This window comes from Microplitis mediator, chromosome 2, assembly GCF_029852145.1.
Source record: "Microplitis mediator isolate UGA2020A chromosome 2, iyMicMedi2.1, whole genome shotgun sequence".
Taxonomy (NCBI): Eukaryota; Metazoa; Arthropoda; class Insecta; order Hymenoptera; family Braconidae; genus Microplitis; species Microplitis mediator.
In genome coordinates this window covers 24,534,348-24,562,095 of record NC_079970.1, presented here as the reverse complement: position 1 = coordinate 24,562,095, position 27,748 = coordinate 24,534,348, and the positions used below count along the sequence as shown (strand labels likewise).

Genomic DNA, 27,748 nt, shown 5'->3' with positions numbered 1-27,748 from the left:
TTTCTTCTCATATATTAATATATATTATGATAGATTGTACTTGAATTATGAAAAATAATGTATTTTTTCTGACAGTGACATAAATATTTAAAAAATAATATTTGTAATTAATATATTACTTTTAATTAATAAATCATTGTTTTTTCTTTTTTTAAAATTATTTATTTGTCCACTTATTTTAGTATTAATTAAAAAAATTATAGTAAATATTTTTATTAATCAACAACTACAAACTAAATTATTGCAATCGAGACGTAATTATAAAAAATATTAAGCCGGTTTTAATTTTAAAATAAATAATTGGGGCTGAAAATTGCTGACAGCAAAATAATTGCAGTAAATTTAAATTAATTAGTTCATTAATTAAATAAATTACTGGTAAAACGTCGCGATTTTTTAATCAATTAATTGTTTTGTTGTAAATAAATTTGAAAAATTTTCAAACTGTAGGCAATTTTCAAAAATACAATTAAGGAAGTTCTCAAACAGTGCCCCCCCCCCCACTTTTTAAAAATTTTCAATGACTCAACTGACATAAGGGTATCAAATTTTCATCAATTAATTGAAAAAAAATGAAAATTCGTTAAATAAATTTCAGTAAAATTGTCATGTAAATTATATAATTCAAATTTTAAAATTTCGTTGACTAAAATTTATTCAACAAATTTCGTTTAACTCCCGATTGATGTCAATTGTAAGTAATTTTTTTTTAATTCTGTATCTTAACAAAATTACGACTACACAGTAAAAAACGAATTGTCAGTGTAAAAAAAAGCGTATGTTAAAATTCTGTGTGATTAATTTTTAACACTTTTGTGTGTCAATTTAACACACAGTATTTATTTTGTTTGAACTGCCGCAATCGATTGATTTTTTAACACACAAATATGTTGTTTTATTCGAAAGTAACACTTTTTATGTTACTGTCAAATCAACACACAAAATATCTTAAAAATAATGTCGACCATCACAAAAGAATTCTTGGAAAATTTTTACTTTTAACATATGCGTATGTAACTTTTTTTAACACTCACATGTTAAAATAACACGATCCTGAAGTTACCAGACAATTAAAAATTTTTGAATTTTTTTTTGAATAATTAAATTTGAAGGAAAAAAAAAACTAAAAATATGCACATGTAGAAAATTTAAAAGACTACAAGTGAAATTTTTTTAAATATTTTTTTTTTTCATAATTTATCGTTTTTTAAAAAATCAAAAAATTATTAGACGTCGGCAAATTTACGATCCTGAAGTTAGCAGACCATAAAAAATTTTTTGATTTTTTTTTGAACACTTAAATTTGAAGAAAAAAAAACACTAAAAATATGCACACGTAGAAAATATAAAAGACTACAGTGAAATTTTTTTAAATATTTTTTTTTTCATAATTTATCGTTTTTTAAAAAATCAAAAAATTATTAGACGTCGGCTAATTTCAGTATCATTAAAATAACACATAAATAAGTGTAAAACTCTCGTTTTACACACGATATGTGTTAATTTTGACGGATCCTTTCTTACTGTGTACGTTGTCCTTTTTCCAATTAAGGTTTTAATTTTCTTTAAATTAATTAATAAAATTTAAATACGGTTATTACAGTTAAGTAATTGCATATTTTTAAAAAGTGGCGGGCACTGTCTGAGAATGCCCTTAAATTATTAACAAATAATAATTGAGCGTTTAATTTAATTATAATATAATTTATTAATTGCTAAATAATTATTAAATATCAGTCAATCACGTTTGAATAAATTTCTCAAGTACGCGAGATATAAAAAAATAATAATAAATTAAATAATTAAAATAATATGTGTAATATCGATAAGATGATCCAGCTTCGCTGTTCCGTACTCATCGAAATTTAATAAGTTTTACTTTATACAATAAACAATTGACTAGAAAAAAATACAGAGTCATAAGTAAATACATTTATATGGTACAATAACGCTCATCTCTTAATTATTATTTATAAATCGCGCTCTCTGAATTTATTTCAAGTTATCGGTTCAATAATATGAAATCTAAGCTATTACACGTGATTATTTATATATTTTTGGTCTTATATATTAAATAATAATAGTAAATTACATATTTATGATTGATGAGTTGAACTTAAAATATAAAATTATTTATATTTTCATAAAGCGACAAACAAATTCGTTATTTATTTATCTTATAGTTTAGTCTCACATTTTAATGAAAAAAGAGTTGTCACGCCTCATTCTTTTCTATTTATTTATCTATCAATTTTTTTTCTCTAATTGTAAGTAAAACCTCGAAATTTAAATCGAAAAATACAGTCTTTGATATTAAATATACTTTAATCATATTTATTTTTCATTAATTAAAATAATTGTAGCATTTTATTAGTTTTTTTTTCGGGATATCGCGCCCGAGATTGATATGAAATATCCTGTAGTAAGATCTATAATTAATTGGACTCATTATTTAATTAGTCTAGACTCTAGACTACTGAAATAAATTAAAAATTTTTTTACATTCATATATTACACCCAATATTTGATTGTTGTACATTTTAAAATTTAATTTTTTTTTTTCGCTACATGAGTATTGAATGAGGCGCAATGGATTATATAGATTACAAAAATTATCATCGGCGATTTATTTATTTTATTTAAAATGGTTAATATCGATTCTTCAGATAAACTTTAAACTTGACATCCTATCAATCATCATCACATTATCCGGTACTTGTACTTTCAGCTGGATTTAATAATCTATCACCATCAATCACAATCTATCATTCACATTCTGTACATAAAATTTTATTTATTTTATTTATCGTTAATTTTATTAACTTCCAATAAAATAAAATAATTATGCTGTTATTTTGTTGTCAACATACTCATCCTCATCATCATCAGCAAATTTAAATTCACCCTCATCTTCACCAATTAAATCATAAATTGAATCACGTGAAATTTCATCCCTAATATCCATCTCGACTCCATAATCTGGACTCTGTATTTGACATATTTTTTTATCAACTAATACAATATTATTAATATCATTATCAGTCTCTTTAGATTTATGAACTCGTGCCGGTGAATCATTTCTACTACGCGTAAATTCTTTCATCGGTATATTTTCAACATTTTGTAATATTTTACCTTTGCTTTCCATAACTAAATTTAAATCCGCACAATCTTTATACCTTCTGCTATTTATCAGCGGTGTCTTTGGTTTAGGTAAAATAAAATCATCTTTTGATTCATCATTTTTTGATACCTCGCGGTGACGGTCGTTATTTATTTTACTAAAAGTATTTTTATTATCCTTAATCATTAGTGATTGATTTGTCTCGTGGTATTTTTTTCTCTGGTCTTTCGATAACTCCCCGCAACTTCTCGTAGTCTCCGGAGACAATTGATTGTATTTAGATTGATTAGCACTACTGTCAATGTACTCTTGCAATCTGCTGCGTACAGACGCGGGTGTTCTTCTTTTATCATCATCATTAGTTAATCTATTATTTCTAGGTATGCTGGCGCTTCTCGAACGTTCTTGTTCTTCAATCAAGCGGTCGCGGTTTGATTTCGGTGTAAATTTACCTCCGCTTCCTCCACCATTACCACTTGCATCAGCATTAGCAGCCAGAGCAGGAGTAGCAATAGCGGACGTGGCAGTATCTTTAGAAAAACGTTTATCAGTTTCAGTAACCAGCCGGTTGGGAATAATGTCAATGTGAGGAGCATCGTCGTGTGAATGTCTCGCAAGGGATTCCTCGCTTACTCTGACTCTTGACTCCTCAAGAATCCGATGAATCGGTAGCATACCTTCGTGTAATCTAGCCCGGTATTCCATTATTATTTCATCATGAAGTCTACTCTCACCGGGATCGTATTTCCTCGCGAGAATTTCAGTATCTGAGTCTTTTTGGTCTTGTCTGGAGATGCGGGCTCTTTGATACTCGGCAGGAGTTAAAGCAGCTCCTTCGGTATCCATAATACGTGACTCTTTTTCACGACGATCGGGTATTTCTTCGTAATGATGATCCTCTTCAATGGCTTCGAGTATTTCTGTTTCACCGGGCGTCAATGGCGGTATCCAGACAAGAAATGCTGGATCCATACCTAAATAAGAACCTGGAGCTGCGCCGGCATTTACAACATTGTAATCATAATAATCTAACTCGAGATCTGTATCGGGATTGACTAAACTAAATTCTGAACCGGGCCCTTGGAGAAGACGCTCGCGGTTTCGACGATCCTTAGTCTCTTTGCCGCACCTCAGTGTTGATATATTTGATGAGGTGCTTGCTGGTGAAAAACCCTGTAATTTTTCGTTACGTTTATCGTTTATTTCAATAGACATCGGGGTCGAAAAATGATTGCATAAATAATTTTAAAAAATAAAACTAAGGAAACCCATCCGCGATATTATAACGAGATATGTAATTAAATTTAAAAGCGTTTAATATTGAGGACGGGTGTACCTTGGCCTGGACTCTAGATGGTTTTGGGTGTGAGACGCTTACGTTATTGACGCTGGTTGAGCCACTTTCAGTGCTGCAACGTCTACTGTCTTCTGAAATCGATGCCTCCTCGGACACGGGACTTATCGGCCCGGCCGTGCGAAGCCTGAAAAAAATATCGGCTCCGATTACTCATCAACAACTTTTTATAAAAAACTTTAGATGATTAGAAATTTAATAATAGACAGAACAAAACTAAAAATCCAGTGTCCTTTAATTTTTTATTTTTATATATATATATATATTTATTTATTTTTTTTATCAAGCGGTGTCCTAGAGATTCTTTTTGTGTTGAATAATAAACAGTGTACTTGACATCTAGGAATGTGGTGTGAGTGCCATGCACATTTGTCTTTTGTTTTATTTATATATATATATAACACATATTTATTATTTTTTTTTTAACTTCCCGCTGCAGAAATCATTAAATTATTTTCCGAGCTCAAAGAGCTGCCAAAGACAGCGGGAAGTTTTAGGCTGCCCTGCAACCATTTTATAATTTTTTTTCTTATTAATGAAATGTGAACATAAAGATGATTGAAGGTTGAATGATTATAAAAAAAATGTATGAAAAAAAACTAGAGAAAGACTAAAAAATGTTTTTTTTTATTTTGTTTTTTTAACCGTGCAATTGAACATTACTTTATTTGAATTCCGCTCGGCAATACTGGAGAAGATTGTTATAACAGAGAGGAATGCACTAAAAACAGATACAAAAAGCATACGCCGTATATAACGTAATTTATAATTATAATTATAAATTAATTTATTCATAGTAATCCGATTAATAAAATATAATGTTAAAATAACTGTCAAAGTAATTGAGTTATAGCGGGATATTTAATATAAAATAATTAGCTCATTAAAATGGTACACGGAAAGAAAATTATGGGAAGTTTTCCTATGCATTATGGGAATGGTTCCCACAATGGTATGGGAATAGTACCTATACTACTATAGGAATGGTTCCCATATATTATGGGAACCATCCCCATAATAGTATGAGAATAGTTCTCATACCATTATGGGAATGGTTCCCATAATGATATGGGAACTATTCCCATAATGTTATGGGAACCATCCCTATAATATCATAAAATTCTTTTTTTGCACAATAGTGTAGAAATTTCCCAAAATTTGAATTTTCTTGAATGTTTTGTGCTGGCAAAAAAATCTTGTTAAAAATTTTAATGTTTTTTTGCCAAATACGATTTTTTTTTTCAATTTTTGAATTTTTGTTTTTATGTTTAATAATATTTCTGTGTATTGTAGAAGTGATTACCACACTTCTTTAAATTAATTTTTTCATGATAATATGGGAACCATTCCCATACTATTATAGGAACCATTCCCATAATATTATGGGAATGGTTCCTATAATTTATGGGAATGGTTCCTATAAATTATAGGAAACATTCCCATAAATTATAGGAATGATTCCCATAATATTACAGAAAGTATTCCTATAAATTATAGGAACCATTCCTATAATTATAGGAACCATTCCTATAGTGTTATGGGTATCATTCCCATAATTATAGGAACCGCTCCCATAATTTATGGTCGTAATTCCTATGTTGGTATAGGAAAAAATTTCACAAAATTATGGGAACCGCTGCCATAATTTTCTTTCCGTGTAACTGATAAAATAAATAAAATGAAAAGCGGGATCGCGGAATGACTTACTTAACTGGACGGGCGTACTTGACCTCGGGTTGGCCGGAAATAGAAGTCAGAGTGCTCGAAGATGAAGACCGACGGGAAGGTGTACTTTTAACACTGGCCACGATTGTTTTTTGCGAGCCGTTGATATCTTCTGGGGGGTCTTTGTGCTTCAAAGTACCGGTTTCTGCGTTGGCTTCCTCTTCCATACTGCAGTTTAAATAATAAATAGTTTAGTTGAGGCTGAGATAGAGCTAGAGGTAGTTATTAATGATGATAATGAAGGAGGTCTTACTCTGCTTGGGTCTCAGTACTTTCATAGCCGTCTTCAAGATCAGCAGAGGTCTCTTCTAGCCTCCCGTGCCCTGAGGGTCTTCTACGTGTTAATCTTACAAGGGATACTACTTCGGAGATAAGAGTTGATGAAGATAACGCTCTTGCACGACGTGCCAGTCCTTGCATTGAACCACTACACGCTGTTGAATTGAATTAACCCGAGGATAGAACCAGTTGTATTAGAGAAAGTCGAAGCAGAAACAGGAGTAGAATAAGAGATAACCGAGTGAGCGAAACAATAAAGTGTCACAAGAGCTGGGATGCAGATTTGTTGATTTAAATGATATGGTAAACTTACTCGAGTTGTCGGTCAGACTATCCAGATCCTCGGCGACTTGGTATTTTCTGTATTTCACCGCGTATTGCAATGCTAAGAAGATGGAAACGAGAAACATGAGAAGCAGTAGAGCAGCGGCTACCAAATGGGCGGGAGAAAACCATAATGCCCATCTTCCGGCTGCTGCCATTACTTTTGGTCCAATAAGCACCGCCGTGGTATCCTCTGTTGCGTTTTCTGGTTGAGATTTCACTATACCAGTTGTAAATATTACATTATCGTATTAAATATCACACCATTTTCCCAAAGGATTTTCAAGTAAATAGGATTTAATGTTATTATTATTATTATTATTATAATATAATATTAGACGTTATTCATGCGGTTAAGTTATTTCGCTATTGAAGTTTATAATAGCGTAAAAATTTATATCTGGTATTACGTAAGCATATTATTTTATATAAATAAAATATTAAATTAAATACACTCACGCAACATGGATGCATGCGCTAAAAAACCGCCGCTACATGACGTCCTGGCGACGACAATTTCATCACTAAAAAATTCCAAAAGTAAACTCTGACCCGTCGAGACAACTGTTCCCGATTCTGGTGCGTTTTTGTCAACAGCAACATCTGCCAATAACTCAGCACTCAAAGAATCGCCATCTCGTGCCCTGACATACTGACCGGAACACGGAAATTTAGTTTGATCAAAGTGGAGCTTAACAACAGACCCGGACTCGGTCTAAAAAAAAAAGTTAACAAAAAATTGTCATATATTTTTTTTTCAAAGCTCTTTTTATTCCGTACTCAAAAATAAGAGGCTAAATAATTTATTTTCATTGGTACCTGAATTAGCCAGAATGATCGCCCAGGGCAAGCCTGAGTACTTGCAGCTAAAATTTTTCTTGTGATCGTGTCGTTGCGTAAATTTACGACACACCCACACCGACACTTGGTGCCTACCTCAGCAGTAACTTCTGGTCTCTCAGCAGCAAGACCTTGTCCATGTTTACACTCCCACTCGCTGGCTGACCATGTGCTTTCAAGATCTAGGCCGCCGGCACCACCGCAAGCTTCTGACTCTACAGCTTTGCCTTGACAAAATTTAGCTCCATATCGCGGCGGCGGTCTGTCGCAGAATCTGTACCGATTACGGACTCCACCAACACACGTGCTGCTGCAAGGTCCCCATGGACTCCAGTCGCCCCATCCCCCAGCATCGCTGTCTGTAATTAAAAAATTAATATATCCTAATAATAATACCCCCATGAAAAAAATTTATAAAAAAAATATATTTTTCATATAAAAAAAATATATTAAAAATACATAAAAAATATATATATAATATGTAAAAAAATATATTTTAAATAGCTAACTTTTGGCCAATTTTCGTATATATTTTAAACATATTAAAAATATATCTTAGAATATATAAAAAATACATGTATAAAAATATATTTTTTTTGTATATTTAAAAATATACAAAAATTATATAAAAAATATATTTTTTTATATAAACTTTTTATGTTTCTTTTTCTATGTTGTTAATTAACTTAATAATATATTTTTTATATTTTTTATAGATTTAAAATATATTACTAATAAATATATTTTTTTTATATTTTTAAATATAAAAAAAATATATTTTTCGTATATTTTTTTACATGCATTTTTACATATCTTTAATATATTTAAAATATATAAAATATATACAAAAATCGGCCAAAAGTTAGCTATTTAAAATATATTTTTTATACATATTTGATATATTTTTTATGTATTTTTAATATATTTTTTTTACATGAAAAATTTCCTTTTTTTATATTTTAACATATATTTTTTTTATAAATTTTTTTCATGGGGGTAATAAAAATAATAAGGATTATAATTATAATCCATTCAAACTCCAACACGTTTTAAGCTGAAAAGTTTAATAATCGAAGCTTATTATCGGTAACTCTCAACGGCCATGTAATATTCCGGGAAAAGGTGATGAGTTCTTTAATGAGATTTACTCATAGAGTTGAGGGATAATCTTATGATGATTGAAACTCTAGTTACCAGCAAATCCATGCACACTAGTTCCATCCAACGATCGAGTAATCTTCAGTAATAATCCGGACCAATAGTAATAGATATAAATATATATTAAAGCTCGGCGCTTTCTGCTCTATAATACTAGTCGAAGGTTCTAGGTCGATATAGGTCGACGTTAAGAACATAAAATGAGACTTTATATATACATTACTACTGGCACATTCGACGATCCGTACGTCCTTTAGCTTGATGAACGTTGAAATGGACTCGCGGGATCGTTTTCCAGTGAATGAAACGTGCTTTATAGAAAGGATCTTTAAGAGTTAGTACTGTACAGAGCTTTTTCGCCCACTGAGCCACGATACGAGATACTTTTTATCCTTAAACTTTTTTTAATCTTCTTTACTCTCTATTATACACAGCAACTCCTTAAATTTATCTATTATTAAACGCTTTATTCTTTACATTGGTTTTATAAATTTATAATGTTTCTGTCATTATATCGTTTGTAATTTTTTTTTACCATGAAAAATTCTACTCATAAAAAATTTCGGTGTAAAAATGAACCCGGAGAACTTTACACGGTGTAGTGTGAAATAACGGTGTAAATTTTCCATCGGTGTAATTTTAACACAGAGTAATCTACTTTTTTTTACACCATTCCGTGTTAACTTCTTAATCAATGACTACATTAATTTTATTTAGATATTACCCGAGTCGAAATTTAAATCGTAGAGTGCACGTACTAGACGTTGACGTACGAAAACGTTAATAAGATATGAGTAATCGTAGATACCTTTCGAAACTTGTAATAAAAAATTAAACTATATGGGAAACATTTAATTGTCAAAAAAACATGCCTAGCAGCCAAAAGACGAGAAATAAAAATTGTTAGCAGCTTTTGAAAAATATTTTGGGCCTTGCAGGAGATAAATCTACTGATGGCTCGTGATTTAGTTTAGAGGGTATAGAGTCTAGAGCTATCTTTGCAAGGCTCCAAAATAATTTTCCAAAGCTGCTGAAAATTTTTATTTCTTGTTTCCCAGCTTCTATGTAGTCTGTAAGACCCAATGGAGCATAAGAAATTAGCCATCAGTAAAGTACTGTCTCACAAGGCCCTAAATATACCACAGCTGTTTAGAATTTTTATTTTTGGTCTCCTCACTGTTTAGAAAATCTCATAGAATCCAATAGATTCTCATCCATTCCTACAGAGATTTTATAAGAATGAAAGGGTTCTATGAGAAGTGCTACAGTTAAGTATAGGGTCTTATACATACAGCTATGAGAACCTATCAGATTTTTTAAGCAGGGCTAGCTACTTAGTCTGTAAGACCCAAAAGAGAAAATTTCTAATTCTCGTCTTCTGACTGCTAGACATGTTTTTTTGACAATTAAATGATTCCGATATAATTTAATTTTTTTAATTGCAAGTTTTGAAAGGTTGTTTCTACGATTACGCATATCTTATTTACGTTTTCTTACGTCAACTACGTCTAAAATACGTTTTTACGGCTATTTACTTCAAAGGTTGAATTTACGTTTTCAATGTCTAGTTCGTTCAACCTACGATTTTAATTTCGACTCGGGTAAATAGTATTGTTAACATTTCAATATTTTTATGATTAATTTTCTTAAAGCAAAATTATCATTAATTATAAATTTACACCGCCTAAATTTTAAATTCACGCCGCCAAAATTTAACACCTAATTTCGTGTAATTTTCACACCAAAATTTTTACACCTACACACAAAAAAAAAATTCTCGACTGAAGGTAAATATTTTTGATTCAAGAAAATTTTTTTGAAGACCTAAATTTTCTCAGATAAAGTAGAAATCTTCTCCAACCAAGACGAATTCTCTTGGCTCAAGAAAATTTTGACTTGGTTCCCGAAAACGTTTGTCTTCAAAAATATTTTCTTGACTCAAGATATCTGTTTTTTCTGTGTAGACATTTACGCTACATCGGGTCAAAAAAATTTTTTAAAGTGTACTTTTAGTGAAAATTGAAAAAAATGATTTTATTTCAATACATTTTAACAGTTTAAGATATGGAAATTTAAATACGACATAAAAAATGAGCTTTTAGTAACTATACGAGCCATTTATAAATACTTTACTTCAAACTAGCTAAAATATATGCATATATATTTTTACTGTTATGTTTTTCACCTCTGACTACTCTAGAGGAAAATGATAATGTAAAAAAAAAAAACTACAGTAAATAGATAAAATAAAAAACAGTTTATCTAGGATGTCATCTCGGTCGTTTAGGTGTGAGCGAAGGGAGTAAAACTCATTCAACTCGTCGCTATACACTCGGTTTGTATGCAAATTGAAATAATTCCATTAGCGTTTGCCTGTGGGATTTTCCATAGTTATGTCAGAGGACAAGTGATCGAAGTGACGCGTAACTATTGACTACTAAACTTTTCTCGCTCAATTATGCTCGTAATTTTACACTCATCAATACACAGGTACAGCGACAAACAAAAAAAACTACCCAAATTCAAATGATATAAATTTCAAATTAAAATTAAATTATTTAACAACCGACAATTAAAATAATTTATATGTCAAAGTATAGCAATTAAAAGTTACTCAAGTACTTTAGCTAGTAAATTAATTAACCTGTCTAACAGTCGAATCGAAAAGAGCAAGGACAGAGCTTAAATATCTAGGCAGCTTTGCCTTAAAATAATAACTCTCTTTCTCTCTAAATTATTTTATACCCTCGCTATCACAGTATTGTATGCTCTACACTGCTACGATATCGGGTGCACATATTTAGTGGACATTTTCCGCGGTGAGTACGGATGTACAAGGATATATCGTCGGAAAATTTAGTCGTTTAAATTCGACTGCCGCAAAACTAAATTTATAGAATAGAACTGTGAGTGGTTCTCACTGGGTATAACTGCGGCACGATCATCATACCTCGCACATAAACTCCCAATATATAGCCCAGTGTGTGATATTGATATTGATGTATGTATATGTATATTAATGTATGTGCCAGACGTACGTGATGAAATATTATTTCGATCTATACGCGTCTAAATTGCCAGGATATATGTTTCCAATGCATTCGCGATCATAAATGCCCACGCGTTATTACATCCGTATGATATCAATGTTGATATTGTGTTTTTTATTATTATTATTAATATTATTTATGGCTGAGTCTCGACAATAATTACCAATGAATTATTAATTATTAATTAAAAATCGCCCGAGTCGAAATATTAGACGTAAATTGAACGTTTTTAACGTTTTGAACCTAGATTGGAGTATCATAAATTCAAAACATATTTATCATAAAACTAAAACTCATTTATAGGGGAAGGGGGGGTAAAAGGGGGTAGGGTAGGCAAAACGGGGTACCCCCAAAATTTGATAAAAAAAAATTTTATATTTTAAATGGTTTTTAAACATTCCAAAATCACTTCTGTAAATATAATTAAGCGTCACTTTGAATTTTTTTTGATAAAATTTTTCAAAAATCAATTGTCAGTTGAAAAATATTAATGACGTTTGTTTTATGATAAAAACTATTAAAATTTTTTTTTTTCTTTTGTATCCAATAAACATGTAAAATATAATTTTTCTTCATGTAAATTACTTACAAAGAAATTCAACTCAATCAAATTCGTTTGAAATCCAGAAATTTTTTTTTTTACCCCACTTTGCCCGCAGAAATGAAAAATTTTCTTTTCAGCGGTAACTGAAAATTTCTTCTATTTACTTTGAATATCATTAAAAAAAAAAAAAAAGATTTAGCGTATTTGACAAAAAATTTTTTTCATCGATTTTGTACTCCTGGATTATAATCACGTCAATTCCCTAAAATTTTGTCGTCCGCTTTTCTGGCTCTTAAATAAAGAATTCGTATTTTGAAAAAAAATTTTTTCAGTTTCATACTTCTATCTTTAACACTATATTTATGTATATCTGTTCATATATTATGATATCAAGGTGATGAAAATTGTGATTACAAATATTGAAATAAATTAATTAATGTTATCATTAAACTAAAATCGTAACTCATGAAATTACCAATTTTTTACGAACCAAAATACAAAAAAATCGTTCAAATTACGTTCTAATATTTCGACTCGGGTCGGTATGTGTATATTTAATATCTGACTGTGTAATATAATAATAAATTACGGTATCGCGTTTAATTAATTAATGAAAGATAATGAAGACATACTATATAGATATATATTTAGAGAAGCCCTAGACCTAGACCATTATTCAATGCAGAGTGTCAGATTTAATCGACAAGGAAAGTAATAGCAAGGTCTTCGCTCACTTCTGAGCCGTAATTAAGTCTCTCATTAAGAATCTGCAGTCTATTATATACAGACTGACGAGTAGTATAGATCAAGATGAAGTACTGAGCCTCCCTTGAGGATTAATTTTAGGTCAACGATCGCGGCTCTTGATAAATGCACAAAGTTCGATAGCCAATCGGTGTTTCATGAAAAACTAAAAACTATTTTCACAATCTCGCAGTGTAGTGACTATGCCGCTCGGATGTATATTAAACTTGGATTAACTGAATATTAAAAAATGTACTGCTAAAAATAGTAATAAAAATAAAGCTAAGTACTTTAGTTGTGATGAAACTTTTAAACTAAATGACTAATAAAAAATGAAAGTAATATAATAACAAAAAAAAAGGCTCAGACTAAAATAATGAATTTTTTATAGAGTACTCTTGTAGCTTAATGACTGACTCGGTTGTTATTTCAGTCTTTCTTTGTCGGTTTTATATTTATTTGTTTCACTACTCTTTAAAATTTATTTATCTAAGTGACGTAAAGTAGTATCTTTTATATATTTGTATATACTTCTCGCTTTACGTTCATTCTCGTCGTATTTCTTGTTTGATAAAACCTAGTGAGTAGTAAAAGAGAGAGTTAGATTCAACGATATTGCTTTTACTCAGTGAATTCAAATGAGATGCTCGTTTGTATAAAAATAAACATTTTAAACATTTATATATATATATATATATATATATATATATATATATATATATATATATATATATTAGGGTGCGTCATTTCGGAGCAACATTTTTTTTTTAAGTGCATGTGGAAAAAATCATAGTTCAACACAAAAAAAAATTTTCGCGTAAGAAAATTCGATTTCCCATTTAAATAACACGGGAAAATTTTTTATTTAACTTTGAGTATTTTTAACTCGTTTACAAATCGATAGATTGAATAGACTAATACATATTATTGTAGGAAATTGAACGCTCTATAAAAAAGGTCTCTTATCATTTTTTGATGAATCCATCTGTTCAAAAGTTATTAGAGCTCGAAGTAAGTTGGAGATCTTTTTACTTTTCCGGCGAAACTATCAGACTTATCACAAAATGTTGTGGGATCTTTTTTGTTGACAATTTTATTCTCTACAAATTATTATCAGTAAAGTTTTTTCAAATTCCGCATTGTTTTCTAGTTATTTTCATTTCAATGTCGAGCTCTTGAAATCGATCAGAACCACTTTTTTAAAAGCTTGAAATTAAAATGAAAATAATTAGAAAACAATGCGGAATTTGAAAAAACTTTACTGATAATAATTTGTAGAAAATAAAATTGTCAACAAAAAAGATCTTATAACATTTTGTGATAAGTCTGATAGTTTCGCCGGAAAAGTAAAAAGATCTCCAACTTACTTCGAGCACTAATAACTTTTGAACAGATGGATTTATCAAAAAATGATGACCTTTTTTGTAGAACGTTCAATTTCCTACAAAATTATGTATTAGTCTATTCGATCTATCAATTTGTTAACGAGTTAAAAATACTCAGTTAAAAAAAAAAAATTTCCCGTGTTATTTAAATGGGAAATTCGAATTATTCGCTTCAAACACCTCTCATATATATAAAAATATGTGAATAATATTGATTAATAAATAAAATTTTTACTCAGCTGTTGGTAGGAATTTTTTTTTATTGGCAGTAAAGGGAAAATTGAGTAAAAGATTTGCAATTAAAAAAGTAATGAAAGAGGGTAGTGAAGAGTAGTAAACTTTAAGCAATTTACCTTGAATGGGAAACGTGGGAATGCAATCGACTCTAACTTCAGCCATAGCACTGTTGATAGCTTGACTGACGTATACGAAGCAATACTCGACGAATTTTTCGGTAAATATTTCGCAGTCAAAGGTGAGTGTGTGTTTACCAGGTGGTGCTTTTAATTCAGCGACGTAGTGGAGAGTCGACGGTGGTGCCAGCGAGGCAACGTCGGCTCTCAGACGACCGTAAACACGTACACGGTCGCCTTGAAGACGACAGGATGGGTACTCGAAGAGGACCGACAGACCTCCGGAACTTCCGTCGCACGGATAAACAGAACGAGCGTGAACATTGAATACATACTGGTTGGAAACTTCTACCTATAAACAATTTAAATAGAATAAATGTCCAGGTATTTGAGTCGACGGAATTAAAAATATATTTTAAAGCCAGCGGAGTTGAGGTAGAAAGAGTTAAAAGGATAGACAAAGTTTTTAAATAAAAAATTAAAACAAACTTTAATGTATGCACTAGTAGTTGGTGCTGTTGAATTAACGTCAGACGGTTTCAATCTCAAAGCATAGTGTCCAGCGAGGCCGAAAAATTCACAACGGAGGTTTAGGATTTTTTGTAATGGAAATCCTGTTATCTCTTCTGAATAAAGCATCTGTTAAATAAATTCACATTCATTTTATATTAAATATATTATGTACAAATTTAATTCGAGGCAAATTTAAAAAAAAAATTTAATCCTTAATTTTTGTGTTTCCGTTGGTCAGTTGGTCCGTTGGTCTGTTTGTTTGTACGTAAGCCTGATTAGGATCTAAATATTAAATGAACCAACTAATTCATTTTGCATGAGCTTTAGGTCACTTTGGAGCGAAAATTTATTTAAAATACTTGTCGAAATTCTCGTTAAATAAATGGAGTGTAAGTATCGATTACCAGTTTCATGCTCGGGGCATGTGTTTTTATTTTTTTTATTTTTTACAACTTGTATTACGCCGGTTTACCTGTATGTTGGTTTTATTCCGCGGATCACATGACAATACACTCGCACCGCAGTAGATAAGTTGGAGCGAGTACGTGTCTTCAGGAATTCCTTTTGCGGGCGAGCACGAAACTCCTGTATACTCGAGTGTCGCGAGAACTGGTTGGTCTGGATAAGTATTAAAATGCTGGGGCTCTAAAGTCAGCGAGGGTGTGGGCCATCTCACGTCCAACGTTGTCCTCATCTTTAAATTTATTTACTCGTTATTTGAATTATTTTATTGATGATGATGTTTTATTGTCAATACCTGAACACCATTTGTATCCATAAATTTATCACTTGGCGGTACTGATTTACGCTGCAATTGTAATGAGTATGCACCGCCACGTGAAAAAAACCCACAGGGAATTGAGAGTGAAATATTAGCAACTGATGTAGAAGTCTCAATTGGTACTTCGCCAATTAATTCTGATGAAAATCCATCCAAGCGCATGACTCTGGTAATTAAATAATTTATTTAATTAATAGTTTTAATTGAAAATTGTATTAAACATACAAAAGCGTATATATATTTTTAATATTTGATGTTTATTTAAGAGACAATACAGGAATAACAAGAGTGTTACCAAATATTATTACTGAAAATAATGATGAAGAATTTAAATGGAATATTAATTGAGTTTGTAATTAAATTGAATTACCGTAAAACAAAAGGATCATATTCAGGTTGCGGTTGCCAAGAATCATAATCATCATTATCGTCTTCCTCTTCTTGTTCCATAACAATATCAGCCTCCTCTGTTGTCGTTGTCGTTGTAATTTTCGTCCTTGTTCTCGTACTTGTCTTGCCAACGGTTGAAATTTCCGGTATTTGCGTTGTGGTAGTACTCGTGGTAGTTTTCATGTGGTCTAGAGCTGATAAATTTATAATTAACACTGCCAGATCCCCAGATAGAGCTGTGTGAGATGCCGCAACTACCAGTCTTGAGAAGAAGGAGTCTTCCATCGCCAATATTGGTTCCATTGTGCCTTCAAAAAATTGAAAAATTAAATATTTTTTATTAATAAATAATAAATTCACTCGTTATTGAAGCTAAAAATTAATGGCCGTGGTTGTGAGTCGGTATAATGAGACAGAAAAATGAAAAAATGGTTTAAAAAAATTCAATATGCCACGAGAAATAGAGTTTGAATTGGCGAGTACGAAAAAAGCAACTGGTGGGTGTGTTGGGAACAAAACGATAAAATAAGCGGATCCGTGGTTGTACCGCTGCATCATCAACGTGTAACTCTGTTGCTGTGTAAGAATTAACGTCAGCTTGGGAAATAAAATTACAAAGCTATCAATTTTGACCTCAATAAACCAAAAATAAATAAAAAAAAAATCTTCAATAAATTACAACTCGGTAATCTCCATTAAAGTTGAATTTTCTCCCGAGTCTCGAGTGTTGGAGGGTCTGGAGATAATCCCCGAAGGTAAGCAATCTTCGGCGATTTCATTTAACCATCAAAGTACCAACGGTTTACTATCCTCGCTCAGCCAGAAAATGTTCTCATAGGATGTAAAAAAAATATATGTACATAATAAAAAAGAGCAAACGAACGAGTAATTGGATGTTTGACCAATCGATGAGAGCGTCACCCGGGTAAGCACGATAAATGTTCATTCCCGGATAATATATATAACGGCGAATAGATTGCTGATGGTTGGATGATGGTGGGTGGCGGATGGCTGATGATGAGCAAGAGTGAATGCGATTCTCGCCATAAACTGAATTGGAAGGAGCTCAAGCAAGATAGTCGATGCACACTGATGTAATGTGCATGTTCTATAGACGAGCTGTGTCCGTATGTAGAGCTCTGTGGAAGCTAGGACAAGCAAGCCAGGTTGCCAGTGGACTGCTATCTATCATGAGGATATGCCAGGCAAGTACTGCGTCGGGACACGGTAAGCTCAGTCGTGAGGAGTACCCGGAGAACAATGATCATTCAACGTAACATGACATGGACCAAATGGTAATACTGCTGTGTGTTGAGACATCGCCAATGCCTTTGGAATCCCAATGGGAATGCAATCTCTTCGCACACCTCAACCGATTAATCAATTGCTTATACAGACATTTAAATACAGATACAATATATACAAATCTCTGTGTGTAGGTGTGTTATTCTACGGAGTAAAAAAGGATCCGTCAAAATCAACATATCGTGTGTAAAACGAGAGTTTTACACTTATTTATGTGTTGTTTTAATGATACGGAAATTAGCATGATCCTGAAGTTAGCAGACATTTAAAAATTTTTGAACGTTTGTATCTCAACAAATCAATTGCAAAGAAATAAAATAAAAATATGCATATGTAGAAAATTTAAAAAACTACAGGTGCGATTTTTTCAAATATTTTATTTTTTATGGTTTATCGTCTAAAAAAAAATCCCAAAATTATTAGACGTCTGCTAACTTCAGTATCATAAATTAGCCGATGTCAAATATTTCTCTATTTTTTTTCAGTCGACTGCCGTCACAAGTCCCGTTATAAGCCTGTTTTATTTCATATTATTTATATGACAAGTGCATTTTTAGATAATTATACAGTAAAAAAGGATCCGTCAAAATCAATACATATCGTGTGTAAAACGAACTCTCTTAAAATGAATCAGTGAAAAGAACTCCAATCAGTTAATATTAACTGCATAAATAGTCTCAAGTATATCAGTAATTGAATCAGTGATATACTTGGGACTGTTTCGCAGTGAATATTCACTGATTTGAAGCACTTTTCACTGATTCATTTTAAGAGAGAACGTTTTACACTTATTTATGTGTAATTTTCATGATACTAAAATTGGCCGACGTCTAATAATTTTTTGATTTTTTAAAAAACGACAAATCATGAAAAAAAAAATATTTAAAAAAATTGCACTTGTAGTCTTTTAATTTTTCTACATGTGCATATTTTTAGTTTTTTTTTTTTCTTCAAATTTAATTATTCAAAAAAAAATTCAAAAATTTTTAATTGTCTGGTAACTTCAGGATCGTGTTATTTTAACATGTGAGTGTTAAAAAAAGTAACATACGCATATGTTAAAAGTAACAAATTTTCCAATAATTCTTTTGTGATGGTCGACATTATTTTTAAGATATTTTGTGTGTTGATTTGACAGTAACATACAAAGTGTTACTTTCGAATAAAATAAAATTTTTGTGTGTTAGAAAATCAATCGATTGCGACAGTTCAAACAAGATAAATACTGTGAGTTAAATTGACACACAAAAGTGTTAAAAATTCAACACACAAAATTTCAACATACGCTTTTTTTTACACTGACGATTCGTTTTTTACTGTGTATGGGTAAAAAAAAATATTATAATATGCAGTTTGTTTAAATTGATTGATAAAATAACGACAATTGTAATTGCTGTGGGGGATAAATTTGTGGATAGCCTTTGTCTGGTGAGGAAACAAACAAACCGCAGCGAACAAGAGTATCGATTGTATTTTCTCAGAAGCTTGATACAACGGTCAAGACGTTTACCCCCAGGGTATTGCTTTGAAAGATGCAGTAACTCTGGTACGGTATTTCTACTATCTGAGTTGCTGTTCTCGTGAGTTCCTGGAGCTTCAATTGATCTAAGCTTTAAGAGCAGAATAAGAGAGACTAAGGCTTTGCTATATATGTGTAGTAGTCTTCAATGTATCCGTATATATGATACAATAAGTCTGAGTTTCAGAGTTTCAGAGTCAAACTCGGTCTACACATTTATCTCTATCTCTATCTTTATCATTTACTACTGAGGGCAAGGTGCAAATTGCCAGAGAAAATGTCTTAGACTCCTCGGTCTCTAGAGTAGTATAACACGCTCGTATATGTATGGACGAGTTTGCTGAAGAGAAAAGGTCTTTCGGAGGAAACGAGGTGTCGTAAAATGTTACATTGGTTCGTAAATAAAACGAGACATGAGGGTCGAGATAAAAAATTTTAATTCGAAATTTTTATTTTTTTTTAATAAACAAACTTTTATTTTTTATTTTTTAAAAATATTACACTTGATTTTTTTTTTAATGCGGAAATATATATTGGTAGAAAATATTGTGAGTGATAGGTTGAATTTTAAAATGAAGTTATATGAGTAATCGATTCCATTGGGGTTCGAAAAAAATAAAAAAAAGCTTACGGTAACAAAAATATAGGATTGTATAATCAAATATAACGGATTGATGTGAGATGTTGCGTGACTCTGCAATTTTTTTTCCTCTCGATAATGTAATAAAGAGAGTATATATCTGGTAAAATAAATAATGTCTCTGAGGGTTTACGGATGTGATAAAACTAATTCAATGAATTATTTAGAGGGATGCACATGATAATCTGTTGGTTTCTGCACAAGTGATGATTCGATACGGTTAATTCTAACGATAAACCCAACGATATTAATCTCGCGGTCGAGCTTACACCAAAATCAATGATCAATGGACCGGTAATCCAGCAAATAGTCTCGTTATCTCTTGACTCAGATCACTAGACCCGGGAACTAGAGAAGATATTACGATAATGCGGGTAATGCTTTCAATATTCAGGCCCTCAGATTCTGTTTGACTAACCAGCACAATAAATATATACCTCTGTTAATAGAATTTAAGTGAGTTTAATGTCAAATTCCAGTCATCGTTAATTATTTTATAAATTCAATGATAGATTAAATTGTAAACGAAGCCATTTTTAATCCCGTTCTTAGCTTACTAAGAACCGAAACCTTTAAAAGTCACGTCGCGTAATACGAGAAAATAGAAGAATAGACACTTAAATCGAGAGTGAAGAAATCTACACCGATGACAAAAAAAATTAAGTAACACAAGTTGAACAAATTCCTGAATGTCTGACATGTGCAGAAATCTCAAAGACTTTATATTTAAAATCCAATCAACGAATCTCTGCTTTTTGATAATTGATTCCTAGTCAATGTATTCGTATAGTGTTTCAGGCGGCAATTAATAAATGACAATTGACAAACATCTAAAGTTGAAGCGCATACTGCTCATTTGAATGCACTCGAGAGTTAGTTTGCCTCTCGAGCGGATATCTCATCAGTAGAATTAATTGTTGACTTGTGGGTGTGGGTGTGGATATGGATTTGAGTGTTGGGTTGTCTAGCGATGTAAATAAAAGGCCACGAGAGAGTATTAAACGTGCTTTACGTAATGATCGATCACTATGATATGTAATTTAAATGATGGATATTGTGGTTTATGGAGAGTGTATTTAGTTGAGTGACACTTGAGACTTGTAACTTGAAATTTGTATTTGACATATGCCACAACAAAATAACAATTGACATCGTCGTACAACGAAACGTCATTTTCTAATCCAAGCTCCGATTTAATGCAAGATTTGACTACTCTATACTAGGGTGGGTTGAAAAAAAAATTTTTTTTTGTTTTTCTTAGCATGGAGGTAGAATTTGTACCCTATAAAAAAAAAAATTTTTCAAGAAAAAAATTTTTTTACTCAACATTTTGAGGTGGCCCACTCGGTTTTAAAATAAATAATTGATTAAACGGGATAGTTCCAACGAAAAAAATTTTTTTTGTCCAAAATCGTGGAAAACGTCTAATAATTGTCGAATGTGATTTTTTTTTACTTCACTTTAATTTTAATTCAAAAGAAAATGCTTTTCATTTTTGAATTTTTTACTTAAATTACAAAAATAATAGGAAAAAAATTTTTTTCAACTTCTGACTTTCAATTAGCTTTCAAGGGGACACTCTACAGATTCTAGAACACCATGTAATTTTTTTCGTTGGGACTACCTCGTTTGATCGATTATTTATTTTAGAAACGAGTGGGCCACCTCAAAATGTTGAGTAAAAAATTTTTTTTTTCTTGAAAAATTTTTTCCTTTTTAAGGTACAAATTCTACCCCCATGCTAAGAAAAACAAAAAAAAGTTTTTTTTCAACCCACCCTACTCTATACCATGACAACGCCTTCATTATATATACCATATATGTACACATATGTATAATAACAGAGTTTATTATTCATAAAATACTTTACTTTTTGATCGCGTGACAGAGTGCACTACACGCACGTACACGAAACGTGTGGACGTGATGCTTCACGACGTTTTATACATATTACATTGATATGCATTTTCAGGTCCATATATGACGAGATATCTACGAGCAGACTAGTACAATGTCGAATATGGTATATGGTGGAAAAATATTTCAGATGTGGACGTCGAACAGATAGGAATGGAATGGAAGGTTTAAAACGAGACATCGATCATCCTGAGCTTGCCTCGAGGGATACAATTTTACGAGCGACACTCTTCCTGTACGACATTCGTCTCAGCTTATAGTCACCACACATTTTCTCATCTTGTCTGTACAGCTTGGCATCAGTTGGAATACTTTTTCACTCGATCAACGAACCACTCGACTACCAGCTCCAACAGTTTCCGGTACCTGAACCTTTTCCACTCACTAAAGCTCTGAAAAAACTTGTCCTCTTGAACTCTAGACTCTAAGCCCGCAGTAAAGTATTTACTTTTTACGCTTTTACTTATGTCGTTAGTTGTCAACAGATTGTACGATAACTACGTTATGAAATTTTTTTATTTACAATTTTTATTGATTATGAACTTTAAGGAATACTTGAAATTTTACCTCAAGCTAAAAATGGAGAATTCAGCATTCAGTTGACTCGAGCAATCAAAAACTAAATGCATTAGTAAACTTTTAAAGTTGCCACAATATTTCACGTCTGAAATAATTAAATACATATTTTTGCTCTGAAAATATGTAATACCTGTAATATACATTTATAAAATATATACGTTTCCGGCAGAATCTTCATCTCACGGGAGATTACGCAGCGTACTAGAGAGGCGTTACAAAATTAATAATCTTTCCATCCGTATATATATATATATATATATACATTGCGATGATAAAAAATGTATATTTAAAAAAATTTTTTTTCATCATTAAAAACAAATATTAAATTTTTGATATTTACATTGAAATAAAATTACCATAAATATACGAAAAAGAATTCGAGGTATTGTATATTTTAAATTTTATCCACGGCAATATTGTTTCTTACTCGAGGAGGAAATCCATCCGGATCGGTACAATTTCAGGAACAAAACAACGAAATTTTTCAATATCCCGAGGGCAAAAAAAAATGATAAAAAAAATTTTAGCTGTGATTTTTAGCATCTATTTCTGCATGTACTTTGTTCTACTTTACAATACAGTTTGGCACTTAACGAATAATTTTTTTAAAAATGCGAGAGTCGCTTTAAGCTTGCGGAATTCCCAAGAGTTGTATCTCTTAAGCACACTCTGAAAGCAAAAAAACACAATAGGCTGTTCTACTCGAACCGCTTGTATTTTTTTATCTTTTTCAATCTCCAAGTATCATCTCAACGCTTCCTCTTTTTTTCCCTCTATGCTCTCTTTACTTATTCTCGTCATCTTCCACACAAGAGTAGTGAACTTTAAAAGCGAATAAGCCCGCGTTGAGGTCAAGAATCGCGGCTTATTTATTCTGTCAGTCTGATAAATTACAAACCATACTTTAGCTTTAGTTTTTTACGAAATAAAGTATAAATTATGACAAAAGAGGTCAAGTATTATTGCAAGACGTTAAAACAGTGAGAAAACGGAAGTCAATTCGCACCTGCTGCTGGACTTAACTTCTGAACGATACCTTTCTCAAGCTCACTACAACTATTTTAACCTTTTTTTACAAATATATATATATTTTCTTTTCATCTTTTCCATACTTCTAAAGAGATTTTACAAGCAAAAGAGAAAAGAGTGAACAGAAGTTACTCCCGTACCTTAAAGTCGTTAAAACTTTTTGCTTTGTTTCCTTTGTTGTACGCATTGCCGGTATATCCACCTACATATTTATATATACATATATATACATAAGCATTATAGAAGAAAGTTGAAAATTTAACTGTAAAAGTCAAAAGAAGTATGAGGACTTGGTAATTCGCTTATTGCTGATTACGAGAAAATTTTATTCTTTTCTGACAAACTAAATCCCGTTGAGTAAATTTATATATACAAACATCACAAGCTTACGATTATGAGCTTTATTTAATTTTATTCATTGTTAAAAGTATAATATATTTTTTCATTTATTATTATGATTATCATTCTTTTTATTTTTGAATAAAAAACAAAAAAAAAGCTGTCTGACATACATACAATTTCAATGTAAGCTCGTGAAATATGTGATCCATTTAAACTGAGAGAAAAAATTTACCCAATTGTCGTGTAGATAGTAAACTATTTTTCTTGTGTCATGATTCTCATCTAGTCTCGAGATTATTTTTGCTATTCATAAAAGTATAAAAATATTTTATACAAATTGCGTCACTTTATCACCTAATCCGTGAGTTATTAGTACGTAAAGAATTTAATTAGTTTAAAAATAATAAAAAAAATTCTTACCACATTTGAGAAAAATGAAAATGAGAATCCGTAACGGCGACCATTTGGACGGCCAATTCATGTCCACTTACTCATCGGTAACTAGCTCCAGAAAGAGCACCTGTAATTAATTTAAATTAATAAATTAATTTATTAATAATTACAGAATATATTAAAATGAAATAATCGTGTAATCAATCAAAATCAATTCACAGTTTCTGGATTGATGGAGGCTGGAATTGGTCTTGCATAGCTAATCAGAATATCGAAAACCAGCAGTACACCACAAGTAAATTAACTATTACTGGGCATACATATATACATCGACATATACTATATCCTCGTAATCATAACATTCTATTGATAAGTTCATTGTGTAGTTCCGTGAGTCGCGTCAATAATTAACAACAAGATCGTATGTATGCGATGATTATATTCGTTTTATATTCGAACACAATTTATTACAAAAGAAATATATATGTATAACACGTGCAATTTATCGGAGCGATTGTTTGCTATGCAAAGAAAGGAGTTACGTGTGATGGACAACACACGGAGGAAATTGTCTGCTACAAAATTACACAGTGTATAAGCGCATCAGTCTCTCATCCTGTCCTCTTGTCATTATTGTCGACTTTACTATTACGTTTAGTTATGTAGTGGGACTCTATACTCTGGGTACGATTAAAGCATGTCCCTTTATAAAGTCTGCTGTCCAGAAAATTCTTTGTGGATTAAGTCTGCATGAACGGCTCTTGAGCCCCATTCTAATCCAACAAAGAGAAAGAAAAGTTGTTGTGAAAAGGAGTTAAAAGATACGAAAAAATGACAAAAAAAGTAAGTGACATTGAGAAAATGAGAAAAGTAACCAAAATCAACAGATTGTCATTTGCCTTTTGTGTGATTTACTCGAGTATTTGTTTCAATTTAAACTTTTGGTTAAAACGATTTGAAAATTTGTCGTTTAATTTGAGCTGGAGCCGAAACCTTTGGACAATTTTTTTGAGGCTTCGAAGTGGCAAAAATGGTTATGGCTTATATTTGTCTATTTTTTTTCAGTCGACTGCAGTCACAAGTCCCGTTATAAGCCTGTTTTATTTTATATTATTTATATGACAAGTGCATTTTTAAATAATTATACAGTAAAAAAGGATCCGTCGAAATCAATGCATATCGTGTGTAAAACGAACTCTCTTAAAATGAATCAGTGAATAGAACTCCAATCAGTGAATATTTACTGCATAAATAGTCTCAAGTACACAGAAAAAAAATTTATCTTGAATCAAGAAAATATTTTTGAAGACAAACGTTTTCGGGAACCAAGTCAAGATTTTCTTGAGCCAAGAGAATTTGTCCTGGTTAAAAAAAAATCGTCTTGGTCGGAGAAAATTTCTACTTTATCTGAGAAAATTTAGGTCTCCAAAAAAATATTTTTGAATCAAGAATATTTACCTTCAGTCGAGAATTTTTTTTTTCTGTGTATATCACTAATTGAATCAGTGATATACTTGGGACTGTTTCGCAGTGAATATTTACTGATTTGAAGCACTTTTCACTGATTCATTTTGAGAGAGAACGTTTCACACTTATTTATGTGTTATTTTAATGATACTGAAATTAGCCGACGTCTAATAATTTTTTGATTTTTTAAAAAACGATAAATTATAAAAAAAAAAATATTTAAAAAAATTTCACTTGTAGTTTTTAAATTTTCTACATGTGCATATTTTTAGTTTTTTTTTTTTCTTCAAATTTAATTATTCAAAAAAAAATTCAAAAATTTTAAATTGTCTGGTAACTTCAGGATCGTGTTATTTTAACATATTGTGAGTGTTAAAAAAAAGTTACATACGCATATGTTAAAAGTAAAAATTTTCCAATAATTCTTTTGTGATGCCCGACATTATTTTTAAAATATTTTGTGTGTTGATTTGACAGTAACATATAAAAAGTGTTACTTTCGAATAAAATAACATTTTTGTGTGTAAAAAATCAATCGATTGCGACAGTTCAAACAAAATAATTACTGTGTGTTAAATTGACACACAAAAGTGTTAAAAGTTAAGCACACAGAATTTTAACATACGCTTTTTTTTACACTTTGACGATTTATTTTTTACTGTGTACATAACATTTATTACCAAACCCAAATATTTAGTAAATTTATTGGAGTACGATAGCGAAATCGTTAGCAATGAAAGGGTTCACTTTGTATCAATAAAATTTGAACACAACAACCTATTGGTTACGAAGGAGAAAATCGATAACCGAAGAACATATCATCTAATTCGTGCGGTTCCTTATATGCCTTTGTGCATCAACTCCGTCTACGTCCTGCATCATCGAATTCCGTTTGCAAACGATTAAAGTGCAAGTCAATATATCGGTTACTGATAGTGTAGTGCTTTGGACGCTAAATGAATCACCGCATCTTTGTCAATTAATTGCCCTTATTGTAATTGAATTACACAATACATATTCTGCCCTAGTTTTTTTTCAATCCATTGAGTTTTAATAATTCAAAAATTAATTAACGATGATCTTTTAAAGGTCAATGATAAATTCAAAGTTTAGCCTCAGTTCAATTTATAGATTAAAGCGTCTAGACTGTGGAATACACGAATAGAAGTTTGATGAGCATTTCCTTGAGTTTTCTCTGTCTGATTCGAGTTGTCTTTTCATGCAGAAGTGATTATACTGCAGTTTATATATACGTTCTTACGGTAGTAATAATAATGAAAATAAAGAGGAAAAAGTGGAATAGAAAAATAATTTGTTGAAAGTAATTTTGCTGGTCGACTATAAAGACTATCTGCGTGACTCGAAGAAGGCAGAGATCGTTTCAAAAGGTAGTTATACTACTTGAAACCAGTGACTCTCAATTTCTGTTTTCATTATTAAATCAATACGGTAAAAACATATTGTATATTCAAATATATATATATATATGAGGGTGGGTTGAAAAAAAATTTTTTTTTTTTTTTTTCTTAGCATGGGAGTAGAATTTGTAGCTTATAAAAAAAAAATTTTTTCAAGAAAAAAAAAATTTTTTTACTCAACATTTTGAGGTGGCCCACTCGTTTTTAAAATAAATAATCGATCAAACGAGGTGGTCCCAACGAAAAAAATTACATGGTGTTCTAGAATCTGTAGGGTGTCCCCTTGAAAGCTAATTGAAAGTCAGAAGTTGAAAAAAATTTTTTTCCTATTATTTTTGTAATTTAAGTAAAAAATTCAAAAATGAAAAGCATTTTCTTTTGAATTAAAATGAAAGTGAAGTAAAAAAAATCACATTCGACAATTATTAGATGTTTTCCACGATTTTGGACAAAAAAAAATTTTTTTCATTGGTACTATCCCGTTTAATCAATTATTTATTTAAAAAACGAGTGGGCCACCTCAAAATGTTGAGTAAAAAATTTTTTTTTTCTTGAAAAATTTTTTTTTTTTATAA

General features: G+C 31.1%; 1 protein-coding gene across 2 annotated transcripts in view; it reads right to left on the bottom strand.

The window, feature by feature from the left end:
• Positions 1 to 173: 173 nt before the first annotated feature.
• The window catches only part of LOC130663870 (uncharacterized), a 69,460-nt gene continuing 41,885 nt past the window's right edge, over positions 174 to 27,748 (bottom strand). The window contains exons 3-15 of one of the 2 annotated variants that reach the window (XM_057463396.1): positions 24,316 to 24,415; positions 16,545 to 16,872; positions 16,151 to 16,340; positions 15,866 to 16,087; positions 15,370 to 15,519; positions 14,881 to 15,232; positions 7,626 to 8,005; positions 7,266 to 7,521; positions 6,796 to 7,026; positions 6,457 to 6,637; positions 6,186 to 6,371; positions 4,461 to 4,605; positions 174 to 4,297 (exon numbers count right to left, since the gene is read on the bottom strand). In XM_057463396.1, coding sequence (XP_057319379.1) covers positions 2,843 to 4,297; positions 4,461 to 4,605; positions 6,186 to 6,371; positions 6,457 to 6,637; positions 6,796 to 7,026; positions 7,266 to 7,521; positions 7,626 to 8,005; positions 14,881 to 15,232; positions 15,370 to 15,519; positions 15,866 to 16,087; positions 16,151 to 16,340; positions 16,545 to 16,872; positions 24,316 to 24,376 — 4,137 coding nt within the window. In that variant the 5' untranslated portion in view covers positions 24,377 to 24,415 and the 3' untranslated portion in view covers positions 174 to 2,842. The remainder of the gene's footprint in view (positions 4,298 to 4,460; positions 4,606 to 6,185; positions 6,372 to 6,456; positions 6,638 to 6,795; positions 7,027 to 7,265; positions 7,522 to 7,625; positions 8,006 to 14,880; positions 15,233 to 15,369; positions 15,520 to 15,865; positions 16,088 to 16,150; positions 16,341 to 16,544; positions 16,873 to 24,315; positions 24,416 to 27,748) is intronic. The other variant, XM_057463397.1, reaches the window with a different exon arrangement.